This window comes from Strongyloides ratti, scaffold srae_chrx_scaffold0000006, assembly GCF_001040885.1.
Source record: "Strongyloides ratti genome assembly S_ratti_ED321, scaffold srae_chrx_scaffold0000006".
Classification (NCBI taxonomy): domain Eukaryota; kingdom Metazoa; phylum Nematoda; class Chromadorea; order Rhabditida; family Strongyloididae; genus Strongyloides; species Strongyloides ratti.
In genome coordinates this window covers 369882-384844 of record NW_020171514.1, presented here as the reverse complement: position 1 = coordinate 384844, position 14963 = coordinate 369882, and the positions used below count along the sequence as shown (strand labels likewise).

The window sequence follows — 14963 nt, the reverse complement described above, 5'->3', positions numbered from 1 at the left end:
GTTACCATCACCAATATTTTTCACTCATATGTAGGAAATATAAATTTTATGAAATTATTTGCCAACAAAAAACAATGATTCAAAATGTTTATTTCCTTTATGTGCTAAGAAGTAGAGAAATAGTACCTGGGAAAAACAAATATTTCAAATTTTTTCTAGTAGCTTTTACAAATTAATTAAATATTCAATGAAAAAAGTAAAATGATAACATTTAAAATTTACACTTTTTTTTTTAATGTAAAGTGTGAAAAAATTTGTTATTTAATAATTTATATTAATATGTAAAAGAAGTAAAATTATATTTAAAAAAAAATTGAATTTCTTTTATATTTTTTAATAAACTAATTAATTTTATATAAATGAAATTTTTATAAAGTATGATATGATTTTAATTTCAAATTGGATAGTAATAAATGATAAATTGGTTTTACAAAATAATTAAAAGATTTTATACGTTACTTAGCAACCTTTAAGTGTTCCGAAAGCTATTATGTGTATTTTGATATTTATTTTTTTTTGAAAGTGATACATCTAATATTGATAATTTACATACAACTCAATTAAAATTTTTTTTATCTGATATTTAAAAAAAAAAAAATGGATAATAGGCCAAAATTAATTATAAATTTTTATTTTATAAAAGAACCTATTACACAATTTATTGGTTCATTTATTTTGTCATTTTTTAATTTTATTGTTTTATCTACATCATCAAAACATTCAAATATTGAGGGGCATTCATTAATGTATAGTGGATTAATGTTTATCCTTATCAAATGTTTTACTTTTAAAGAAAATTGTTGTTTTAATCCAAGTAAGTTTTTTTATTAATACAAGTGATAAAATTTATATTTGTAATTAAAATATATCATAATTTAGATATTACAATATCTTTAGTGTTAACATTAAAGAAAAAATTACCTATAGGTATTTTTATACTATTTATGCAATTTTTTGGTAATTTCATAGGAATAGTTTTTGCATATCTATTATCAGAAAGTAATTATGCAATAAATGATAAAACACCAGGACATAGCTATAATGAATTTTTTTCACCTTATTTGATAAATGAAAAATTACCAAAATCAATTTTATTGTGGATAGAAGGATTTTCTATTTTTATTCTTGTCTTAACATCATTAATCAATAGGCGTAGGAAGGAATTTTATATTGCACTTTCACAGGTAAATTAAACAAAAACTTTTTTTTTTTAATAAAATTATCATTAAATAACTTCCCTGTATATTTTTTTTTAGTTTATTTTATCATATATCTCTTTTCTTTTTTATTTTAACAATAATTTGGGAAATATTTTTATGCACCTGAATACAGCAATCATTGTAAAATTATTCACACAAATACCAAGCCCTTTTAAAATATTTTATATTCATTTATGTGCTTCTTTAATTGGAGTTATTGGTGGTTGCATTGGTTATTATATGTTACAATGGAATGACTCTGATAACAAATCTGAAGAGGATACTAATAATGTTATAATGGAGCAACAAAAGTAGATGAAAAAATCTTTGATGTAGAAAAAAATTTTTAATCACAAAAGATGAAAATATTATTATTATAATTAATAAAAAAGAAAATATGCAAAGAAAAAAAAATGAAGTATTATTAAAATTTATATAAGTTATTATTATAAAATGAAACATTGTATATTATAATATATGTATATAATTGATAAATTTTTTAATCTCTATTATGTAAAGTTTTTTATACTTATAAAGAATAAAAGAATATTATAAAAGATAAAAAAAATCCCTTGAGAGATAATATTAGTTTTATATGAAGAAGTTTAAAATTGTGACATTGAAATAGTATTTTTATAATAGATGTTATTTTTACATTATTAAGTATCCTTTTATATATATTATAATCAAAAATAAATTGTAATAAAACTTTTTTAATAAAATCAACTAGTTGATATCATTTTTGACTTCTTTAAATTTATTCGTTTTTCAACCAAACATGTCAAATTTTTGACAAATTTTATTAAAATAATATATATTAAATATATATATATATATATATATTATTCATTCATTCATTATTCTATTTTCTATATCAACTTTCTATTAGTTCCTACTAATATTAGCAAGATAAAAAGAGAATACTCAATAGCCCATTAACATCATCATATTTTTACTTCAACAAAATTATAACCTATTAAAAATATATATGTATATATATATATAAAAGAATAGGATAAACTACGTATTATTTTTAGAATGTTAATATTTAAAGATATGGAAATGATAACTTTTCTTCTATGAATATAAATAAAGTTTCAAAATGACATGGCAAAAAGTGACAAGATCTGTTAACTTGAAGATTATTTGAAAGCTCTTCTTAAAAGAAAATATATTTATATTGTTTATGAAGATACAACACAATAATATTTAAGAAGTGATATAAAATATCAATCTCCTTTTTCCTTCTTAATATTAAAATATCATTTTACTTATCATTTTAGTAATTAAGCAATATATTTTATCTTCTTAAACATTTGTTATCTTCTTTTGTATAAGTTTTTAATTACATTATAAGTATCTGTTAACTCTTAATTTTACAAAAGACAATTTTACTTATTCATTTATTAATAATATATACATAATTAATATTAAGTTATATTTTGATAAAATTAAATTATAAGATTTTAAGGGTATAAAGTTTAATCAAGTAAAAAATTTAGAAGTATTTATATGTATTAAAAAGAATATAAGAGATTGATAAAAGAGAGAAACACGAAATATGATTGTCCTCTTATTTATCAATTCTTGAAAAAGTTAAAAATTTTTAAAAAGCTGTTTATATGAAGTAGTTCTTAGATCTTGATTCGTTTTCAAAATAAATTGTTTCTTATTCATTCAATCTTACTTCCTGTCTCAATTATAATTACGTTCAAATCTTTCTTCTTACTCTTTCTAACTGTGGTCTTTTTCTTCCATCATCCTCATATATGTTCATTTTGTCTTATATTTTCTCATACTTTTGTGATTTCTTTTTACATTTTACTCAAATAACATTTTTAATTTAACTTCTACTATACATACAAATGTTTAAAAGTCTTTAATATATTAATGTAAAAAGAATTGAGTAATATAATAATATTCTACCATCTATTGTTATTTAACTTTAATAAGTAGTAATATAAAATGTTACAAAAGAACGGAAGTCAAGGTGCAAATACTACAAATAGTAAACAAAACTTGCCATTATAACACCTTACAATTATTTTAAATACTTTACTCTTATTATTATAAATTACTTTGTAGTAGTCATTTTCTAAATATATATATATATATATGAATTTAGAACTTTTTACTTATTATATTTAAGTTTTATTTGTATATCTAAAAATTTAATAATAATAGCATTTATTATTATTATAATAATTACATCTAATAAATGTATATTTAATTAATATATATGTATATATACAATCGGTATTATTTCATTATATAATTATAAAAGTTTTAATTTTTTTTTTTGTAAAATGTTATATAATGTATTTTTTTTATCTATATTATAAAACAATCTTGTAGCTATCTATCTTTTATAAGGTAAATGTGTGAAAATAAATGATGAAAAGTATATAAAGATAATGGTTTTTATGTTAGTTAAACATTTATGATATTTTTTTTTTATATTTTCATTTATTTTAATATCTTTATAATTCTTTATATATATATATTTTGTTAAAACAATTGATAAACGCATATATATATCATATTATTAGATTATTAGAAGTACCATTACCAAAAAGTATTTTTACCTTATTACAAGATAAAGATAATATATTCAAACACTTGTAATATGATATGATTTTACAAGTTAACTTAAGTTATATTCGTATATATATATATATCTATGTGGCCACCTATATCTTCTTTTTTCTTCCTTCAAATAATCTTTTACAAAATATTTTATCTATTTTTCTTTTTGTTATAAAAATGTAACATAATATATATTTTTAAATAATTTTAATTGGTAGAATAACAAAATCAAATACTTCCTTTTTTTCCACTTCATTCATTATTCTTATTATTTAAATGATGTTTTGATAAATAATGATATAATTTTTTTTTCCAATTCTTTACTCTCATGATAATTTTTATACAAAATAAAATTTTCTAACTTTTTTCCATTGTCATATGAATATTTTATTATAATAATTTTATAAGCTTATTATTCTCTAATAACATCAAGTTTTATTTTCAAAATATCTTAACAAAATTTTACGTCTATCTTATTTTATTTAACAGTTCTATTAAAAATACATTGTTATATTCTCTTTATCTTGTTCTTTTTTTATCCTAACATTGTTAAGAATTTTATAACAAATATATATTATTTATCTCCATTACACAGATTATATACTTTTATTTTTTTCTATCAACAGTACACATAGAATGAATTTTTTAATTATGTTTTTATTATATAATATCTCATGGTCGTCTAAAATATTTAAACACGAAAAAGGCACTCTAAAACAAATATTTAATTCTTTTAAATATTAGTAGATAGTTATTCTTTTTCATTATATCATATCAGTTATGCTTTTTACCTCAATTCCCTTAATGTATCTGTCCCACGACGTAAGCATATCTTTAACATTTTTATTTTATGAATGATAAAGAAAATTACCAAAATATAAAATTTTGGTACTCATTTTCTTCGTTTTCTTTATATTTTATACCATTTACTTTTAATATTAAACATTTAATTAAAAAGATAATATAGTAAAAGAAATTATAACTTGTATATAAATATCTACAACAACTATCACAACTTACTGTCTTCTTTACATTTACCCACATTTTTATAAAAAAAAAAAAAAAAAACTCCCTCTTCCGAAAACATGTAAAGTACTTTAACAACAAATTCTCAATAATTTTCTTCTCCTAATACAATAAAGATTTCAATTTTTTTTTTATCATTAGAAAAAGAAAAGAATAAAAAAATTTTTTTTTTATTATTTATTTGTAATTTATTTTTAATTTCAGATGTGTACAAATTTCTTTTATTACTAGAAATATTTTACACACGCCAATTTTTATTTTTATTATACAAGAAAAATATTTGTATATTCAATTATTTGTACTATCAATAAAGTATATTTCAAAATAAAAGAATAAAGAAAATAATTAAATTTTTATATTATAATATTTTTTATATTAATGACAGATAAGGCATCCACTTCATCAATGTCTATTGGACATCATCATACACATAAAATTCATCGAAGACATGATGATTTGATACTTGAACCATCTGGAGATTATGACTTAGTATATGGTGATGAATCTGTTATGTAAGTTTTCTCAATTATATATTTCTTTTTTTTTGTATTGATATATTATTAAGTATACTTTACAAAAATTTTCAAAAGCTATTGAAAAAGTGCCATACTTTCTTTTTTATTAGTTAATTTAAGAAGATTGAACTTATTTATGCTTTCATTATAACACAACAATATCGTTTTTGTGACCTCCAATGTATATACTTGAATTTGCATATATTATACTCTTTAGAATCACCACTTGAAGTTATTTTAAAATGACGTTGATTGACACTTATATTCACTTTTCATCTGCTTATGAATAACTGATGTAATATCATGATTTTACATCTTTTTTTTTTATTATTATTTTCTTATCCATCTAACATATTTAAATATGCCAAAAGTATTTACCAAGTATTATTAAATTAATTTTAAAATATAATTTAACTTTTGTAAACAATAAAGTATCAATGTCAAATTATATATATATTTTTATAAACAATACAAAAATATTTTAAATTCTATAAATAAGTTCTATATTATAATATATATAGTTGATTTATAATAATTAAAATAATATTATCAACTTATTAGGTAAATTATATTTCAAATTATTTTACAAACAATGAATAAATATTTTATTATGTATTATAATGTACTTTTTCTGCCATAACCATTAATTTACCTGTCCATCTAAAAACATTATGTATCAAAATAATAGATGGTTTATCAATCTTACTCATCATCTCAATATTTTCTTTTAATTACCACTTTTAACTAATATAGAAACTCTTTTTTTTTTAAAATAAATTCTTGATATACATCTGCTTTCCACATATTACATATTATACATGACATTAAATAGAGGTATGTGAAAATCTTTTTAATCTTTTTTTCTTTCTAATCGGATACGGTTCATCAAACTCTTGAAGCAATTAGTAAATATAAATACTAAATTATTATATTTATATATATAAATACCCTTTGAGGTTTATCCTATCACAACAGGAGATCAAGTAATGTCTTTTAAATTACTTCCCTTTTTATGGATAATAATTACTAAACTAACAACTTTGAACTATTCATTTATTGTATAATATAAGTAAATAAAATGTAATATTCTAGAAAAAAAAAAGAAAGTGTTTCGTAGATATGTCAAGAATGCAACGTTTTTTATTTACAGACATAATAAGATTTTTCTTACTATTATATGTTATGTGAAAGTTTTTATGAACTAACAACATTTTTTTTTTATTATAGTCTTAATATGGTTGTAATGATGTTCACTGTACACATATATATGTATATATATATATATATATATTGGCAAAGACACATTACTTTCTATCTTGCCCTTTTTTATTATACAGTAAAGTCATTATTATTATTATTATTAAGTTAATCTTTTTACTATAAAATCTGTTTGCCATTGCCAGTTGTTTCGAGAATGATTTATGTACATTAAATTTACTTTTATGGTAGTGTCAAAGATTTGTTAATAAAATTTATTACCCCACATTTAACATTAGTTATAAATTATTAACTTTCATCTTTTATTATATTTATTAATTTAACATAATTTTATTATCTTTTTTTTTTTTAATATTTTTAATTAATTTTATTATCATTAAATGTATCTTAATTACAAAAAAATATATATATAGATATACTTTATATAATTATTAAGAAATAATTAATTATTAATTGATATATTAGTAATAAATGATATAATAAAAAGAAATAATTTTATAATAATATATAAATATATTATTTATATTATATTTTAAAAAATATATTAATATAAAATGATATATACATTTTAAAAATACTTTAATATTAACAAAAAAAAAATAAATAAAAGAGAAAGTTTTCTAAAATTTTTGATAAAATTATATATAGATAGTATAAAGAAATTAAAAATATATAACATTCTCTTTTAAAACATAATATTTTAAATTTTACAAACATTTAATTATCTTAACATCTTATCATTTATCTAATCTTTTTTATATTTTTATAAAGCACAAATTAACTATGTCACAATTTCTTTTTAATTTGATTTATTGCTTTAATGCCACAATATTTATATATTCAAAATTTATTTATCATTATTAGATAATTCACAGTTTTGAGCTTGTTTTTTTTTTAAAAATGATAAAAATTTTTATCTTTGATAAATTATTATTTGTTTAATTAATATCGTAAGAAATATAAACGTATATATTTATTTATAAATAATATCTTTTAATAGTTCAAATGGCAGAAATTTGTTTTACTAACTACATTTTAATGTGATGGTATCTATATTGTTCATAGTTATCATTATAATAATTATTGTTATTATTATTATTATTATTATATATAATAACCACATATATATAAAGTAAAAAAAAAAATGTGTGGTCCATCTTAATCCTTACAATTATATAGAGAAAGTATATATAGTATATATAGTGGTTGACCACGGCACAAACAGTTAGAATATTATAATTATGAATAAGTTTGTTATAAATATATATATGATGGCAATTGAAGAAATTACTGGCGACATCTAAGTATCTTTCTTTAATTTATGACATGTTGGGGGATACTTTGTGGTCAGTAAAGAAAGAATATAAAGTTCGGATATTTAGAAGTGACTGTCTGTCAGAAAAAGATATTTAGTGTGATTTATGATAATTGTAAAATGCCATTTCCGTGTACCTACTAATTTTTATGATTTATGAAGTGCTGATGTTAAAATATTGTAATAGTGTTATTCTTTTTACCTTCTTATCATTAGCTATTAATTATTGTTATCTTAAAATTAATTTATTTGTTTATTTTTTTTTTCCTTTTTATCATATGATAATTTTATAAATTATTATTTATTTATAGTATGTCAGACAATGAAAATGGTGTTACTGAACAAAGACCATATATTCGGTTAAATTCATTCTTATCAAATACTACCAAAGAGACTGGTAATGAAGTACGTTTTAAATGTGAAGCGGCTGGAGCACCATTACCATTAAATTTTCAATGGCTTAAAAATCATGTACCATTAGAAAAACAAAAACGTATCAAAATTCGGAATAGAGAATATACTTCAAAATTGACAATAACTGATTTAGATGTTTTAGATAGTGGTTTTTATCAATGTGTTGTTTCAAATGTAGCAGGATCAGTAAACAGCACAGCTGTTTTACGGGTAAGTATATAAAAAAAAAATCTTATAATATTAAATTATACTTTTTATAAAAGATTATCATTAAGATAAATATTTTTTTTATAATTAACCTTTATTAGTTAGATTATATTTATAATTTCTTAAATCTTAAGATTATTCTTATTAAGTATTGTCATTTATTGACAATTTCTTATTAGCTTCCCTCTCATGTTATCTCTTTCCTATTTACCATCTTTCAATCGTTTTATCTAATTTCTTAGAATTGTATCAATTACTATATTGATATATATATATATATATATATGTATGAGCCTATACTATATTTTAATGATTCTTAAATAGAGAATTATACTATTTAAATTAAAGTTTGTTAAATTTAATTGTAAATTATGTATATATAGCATTTTTTCTATTTATCATTATAGTTGATTTAATTAATATAACATTTCCCATAATGAGATTCTCTTTCTGATTACAAATGATTTGAGGTCTTTCTTGTTAAATATTTTATGCCGCAAACTATATATTTATAAATCATTCTATAGTTTTAAAATATCCTTAAAATATAGACATTTATATGAATGACTCAAGAATAATATATAATATATTTAACACCTTAATCATTACAATAATCTATGAGAAAACTTTTTAAAAGTTTATATAATTATATTTTAATAAAAAAAATTTTTTTTTTACCGCCATTTTATATATAACCAATATACTTTAATGTTTATATTAAAATGTTTAATGAATTTAATTTGTATAACTGTTTCTTTTTAACTCTATTAAATATATTTTCTTTTTTGTTATTAGTATAAATGTTGAGTTTATTAAATTAATAGAATATTATAAATGTTTATATTAATAGACATTTATTGTATGAATAATTTATAAATAATATTAATATTTTTCTATATAAATAAAAAAAATTTTTTTTATGTTTTTTTTTTATAATTAATTCTTTATTTTATTTTATATGATAAGATAATAAAATGTAAAAATTCATTATACATAATATATTAGTGTTAATATTATTTTTTTTAATTCTTTAAAAGATGTAATCATAAGAATTATCATTAAACTTAAAAATATAATATAGAAAAGACTGTCGTCATGTATTTCGTTATGTATATCAATCTATCATTTTTATTCAAATAAGCATATATATATAAATATATACATTACTTATTGCCTTCTGCTTCATCTATACTTTGATATTGAAGTTGAATGAGTTTAATAATAGTATTTAATAAAAGTCTATTGTAAGAGTGTCATGGATAAGATTGATCAGTATTTTAGCTGTCCATATTGACTGCTATAACAATATGTATGACTTGATACTATATCTAAGAAAAATTTAAATTATTTTGTATTTATATTATATTCTCCTTATTCATACTAACAAATATACATAAAAATTATTTAAAATAATTTTTTTTTTTTCTCATTATTTATTAACATAAATTTTATTGGTTGTAAATTATAATAACAATATAATATTATATATATATATATATATCTAATCTAACATCATATATTGTAATTTTAAATAACTAATTTTATAAATTATAAAATTAAATTATTTTGTTACATTTTATTATTATATTTAAAGAAACATATATTCTTTTTACTATATAATAATTATAAACTGTTTGCTATGTTAATTGTAATAATAAAAATGCCTTAATCATTTTAATTTTATACATTTAGCATAGGACAAAAACTTTATCCACATACTTTTAATAATTCTTATAAATGTCTATCCTTAAAATCTATCATATCAATATATATTAGATCTTCCGTCTTAAAAACCTGACCTTGTTATAATTTATTGCTTTCACTCTTTTGTTATATTATTAAATATCAAGCGATGTTTGGATTGATATCTATAATGAAATTAACTTATTCAAACAATTACTTTATCGTTTTTCTTATAAACAAACTATTTATTAGATAAAATTATTCTTTTTAAAAACATTAAAACAAATATAACTTTTTAAACAATATTTTATATACTATATCTTCAATAGACAGTTAGTAAATATATATTATCTTATGATATATTAAAATCCTTATATTACAATTGCCATTATTTTTTTGTCAATCAAAAAATTTTTTCCTATATATAAAAAAAAACTTTCTATACCATTTTTATTTTATTGACCCTCCCGTTTTCCTTTCCTTTCATTTTCTTTTATTTTATAAAGTACATCTTTCTTTTTATATATTTTACTATTTTTTGAGATGTGATTTATTTATTTTAAAATTATTCTTTATACTATTTTCATGAATATAATTTATAAATATGTATTTTACAATAACTTTAAATTTTAAATTATATCTTCTATTTACTTTTCTTTTTTTTTATAATTTAATAAAATTTTAAAGATAATTAATTTCTTTTTTTTTTACGATTAATTTTATTACTTTTTTTTTTAATTATAAAATTTTTTATTCTATTGTAATGTTATTAATTTAAATGCCAATATATAAAGAAATAATATTATTTTATCTTTTTTTTTTCATTTAGTATATATATATAAAATATATATTATATATTATATATATACAATATTAGTTGCTGTTAATGTTCTTATTTGTAAATTATTCAACATTAGAAAATGTTCTCTCTTAGTATTAGTAAAAGAGGTATGCTCTTTTTTAATGTATATCGCTTACTAACTTCAAAGTTTTTTTTTTTTTTTTGTTACTCACTTTACTATCTATAAACATTTTTGATGTATTACTATTAATTCATCAAATCTTAAACATCTTATCTTATAATTTTTATTTATTTATTTTTTTTTTTTTAGGTTAATAAAGCTAGTACCACTAATACAAAGAAACCATTTAAAGGAAAAAGTGATTTTTCAATATCTGGTGAAGAAATCTCTAACGATTATTTTGATGAGATGGATTCTGGTCGTTTAATTGAAGATGAAGATAGAATAGTTGATGGATCATCATATACAATGAATAGTGAAGATACATATTCACAAAATTTTAATAGTAATAATGGTATTGGTATCATTGATCAATGGCTTAATAATGTTCAATTAAAAGTTGGTGAATGTATACCATATCAAGGAAGTGCTTGTAAAAATTATCTTGATGGACGGTATATTTTGGTAACTTCAGACAATAGAGAAGATATTTATGATATTGATCGTAATCTTCGTGCCGCTAACAGATTTATTCAAAATATGAGAGGAGTTAAAGGAGAATGTAAACAATATTCACATGCAGTTGCATGCTATCATATGTTTAAAGTATGTGATATATCTCAAGTTAATAAAGGATACCGCCGAGGATATACATCAAATATACAATACCCACCACCATTAATTTCACTTTGTTATAATGATTGTCAAAAGTTAACTAATGATTTATGTCCTGAGGAAGTTCAATTAGCATCAGCTCATGATCTTGTTGGTGATGGTGCTAAAGCAATGATACCTAAATGTAATACATTACCACTTGCTAGTGATCATTGTTTTAGTTTATTAGATAAACCATTAAATAAAAATTATGATCTATCACAAGATATGACAGAAAAGAAAAAATCTGAATTATGGTGTTACATAAAAGATGGTCGAGATTATAAAGGAACAATTAATACATCAAAATCTGGTCGCACTTGTCGATCTTGGATTCAATCTTCATCACCAGATTTTAATGTTATTGAGTATCCAGAATTAAAATTATCAAAGAATTATTGTCGTAATCCAGGTGGTAAAAGGACTGCTCCATGGTGTTATGTTGGTAATGGTGAAGAAGAATTATGTACTGTTACACAATGTCCAAAATCTATTGGTTTTGATGATGATAATGATGGATCAATGGCAACAAAATTTACCAAAATGTGGGAAGATATTCCACCACAACAACAATTAATGGCACTTTTAACAACTGGTTTTGTAACAATAATTTTACTTATAATTATAATATGTTGTGTATGTTGTTGTAAAAAAGGTAAAAAAAATAATGTTAGAAGGAATGGTGGTTGTAATAATGGTACCATTGATGGTAAAAAACATCTTCTTAGTACAGCACATGATGAAACACAAACAACAACAACATATAATAGGATGACTAATCAAATAAAAACATCATCTGGTGTTGGAATGGATAATGGTATTAGTTCACCATATGAAATATCATCACTTTTATCTCGAGGAACAAATCCATATAATTCTAATAATCAAGGTCATATACTTCAACATGGTGTACAATTTAGTCAACATTCACAACCATCAACTGAACCACCAGTTGAACCATATCATATCCCAGAAATTCAACCTCAATCCATTAAGATTGGTAGTATGATTGGAGAAGGCCAATTTAGTGGTGTATATATAGCTGACTATTATTCATTTAATCATATTGATGGTGATGTCCATCAAACAGTTGTCGTTTCACTTAAATCAGGTTGTACAATGATGGAAAAACAAAGTTTTGAGGAAAATATTAAAGCTCTTGCATCATTTGATCATCAAAATATATTAAAACTTATTGGTGTATCATATTTAGATTTTAAACAAATTACAGGAATTTTTGATTATCAAGTACATGGTGATTTACATGAATTTTTAAAAGTTCGTGCACCAGCAAATCATACATATGATGTATCTGATAATGAAGATTTTCTTAAAATTGGTATACAAATTGCTCAAGGAATGGATTATTTAGCATCTAATGGTTATGTTCATCAAGATTTAGCAACACGTAATATATATGTTAGTGATCAAAGAACCATTAAAATTTGTGCATTCCAAATGATTAAAAAAGGATATGAAAAAGATTATTATAAATCACCACATCGTTATTGGATGCCAATTAGATGGATGAGTAAAGAAGCTATACAACATGCTCGATATACAACAGCTTCAGATGTTTGGGCATTTGGTGTAACATTATGGGAATTATTTACATACGGCAAGACACCATATGGAGATTATAGTAATGAAGATGTCATTGAAATGATTAATTTAAGAAATCTTCTTGAGTGCCCAAGTAATTGTCCTAGTTCAATGTATAGTTTAATGATTGAATGTTGGAATGAACATCCAGAAAGAAGACCATCTTTTAATGAAATATTTACAAGACTACAATCATGGTGTATATCAGGAGCCATGCAACAACCATTTTTACAATTTCAAACAAGAGCAAGTAGTTCAATATCAGGAGGATCTGGTGGTCAAAAAACAGCTAAAACAAATTCATCAAATCAAAGTAATTCATTAAGAAATAATGGTGGTCCTATAACTAATACCACTAATGGTGTTTTATATCATAATAGTAATGGTAGTAGTGGTACCAGTCAACATTCCAATTCAAATAAATTAAATGGATTTATGCATAGTACACCGATCTCACAAACAAGAAATGTTAAGAAACATTCAGATTTTGACTCAAGTCCATTAATGCGCAGACCAAATGGTAATTTTGAGTATAGTGAAGATGATGCAGATGATGATAGTGATTAATTTAAATACTAAATACGAAATTAATATAAACATTTGTCTTTACAAAATATATATAAAGAAAAAATACTTTCTTTTTTTTACATTAATTTTAATTAAGATCAATATTTTTTTTTGTTTATAATAATTTTTTTTTTTGATAATAATCATTTTTAATTTATTTCTCGCAAATAAATAATATTTTAAAAGAATGTTTTTTTTTATTACTTATATATAATTATATCCCAAATATTTTCTTTTTAAAAGTCATAATAATTTTAATGCAATATGTGAAATCATTTTCATCTATGTATGCTTTAGAAAATAGTTAATACCAATATTAAGTGTTATATCAAAATTTTTTAACAATTGGTAGATCAAAAATTTAAAACCAATATATGATCTCTGTTACTAGGAATACTTCTAAGACGTTTTAACTAAAAAATTATCTTTAATATAATTTAATAGAAGAAAATTAAAGTCTTTCTATTATATTAAAAATATATTGTTTTGTTTATATTAAAACTATTATCCTTATATTAGTTATATTTCTTATTATAAGAAAACTTTTTTTCTCCCATTTATATTTCTATTATTTATTGGTTAATTTTGGTATTATGATACATATAATATTTTTAAGCTTAAAGTTTTTTTTTTTTAAATTTATTAACATAGTTATATAATGTATTAAAAAAAAAAATATTTTATATTATTATCTATTAAATATATTTTTTTTTAACTTTTTTTTAACCTTTTTTATTAATATATATATATATATATATATATGTATAAATATAGTCGTATAATAATGCAGTCTATTTATATTTCTATATCAGATATAAAAATTCCATGCATTATAAAACTTCTATGTAAGGGTGCTCTTACAACGAGCGCTTGTGTCGACTGATAAAGAGTATATCGATCATCTTTTGATTATTGGTCTCCAGTTGTGATGCTCCAAAAGAACAATCTTTTGATTCTTCGTTCCCTCGTATAGTTAATATATGATATACCATACACAATATAAATGAGTACAATT

General features: G+C 20.4%; 2 protein-coding genes across 2 annotated transcripts; both read left to right on the top strand.

Moving 5' to 3' along the window:
- Window positions 1-597: 597 nt before the first annotated feature.
- SRAE_X000242100 (Aquaporin-like domain-containing protein) lies at window positions 598-1514 on the top strand (the record flags this gene model as incomplete). The annotated part of the gene is made up of 4 exons (XM_024645634.1): window positions 598-814; window positions 880-927; window positions 970-1184; window positions 1257-1514. 4 exons carry the CDS (start codon window positions 598-600, stop codon window positions 1512-1514), a joined length of 738 nt encoding a protein of 245 aa, XP_024499897.1.
- A 3675-nt stretch (window positions 1515-5189) lies between these two features.
- Window positions 5190-13948, top strand: SRAE_X000242000 (Tyrosine-protein kinase transmembrane receptor Ror; the record flags this gene model as incomplete). The annotated part of the gene is made up of 3 exons (XM_024645633.1): window positions 5190-5323; window positions 8171-8483; window positions 11276-13948. The coding sequence occupies 3 exons, from the start codon at window positions 5190-5192 to the stop codon at window positions 13946-13948; spliced, it is 3120 nt and encodes a 1039-aa protein (XP_024499896.1).
- Between the last annotated feature and the right edge of the window lie 1015 nt (window positions 13949-14963).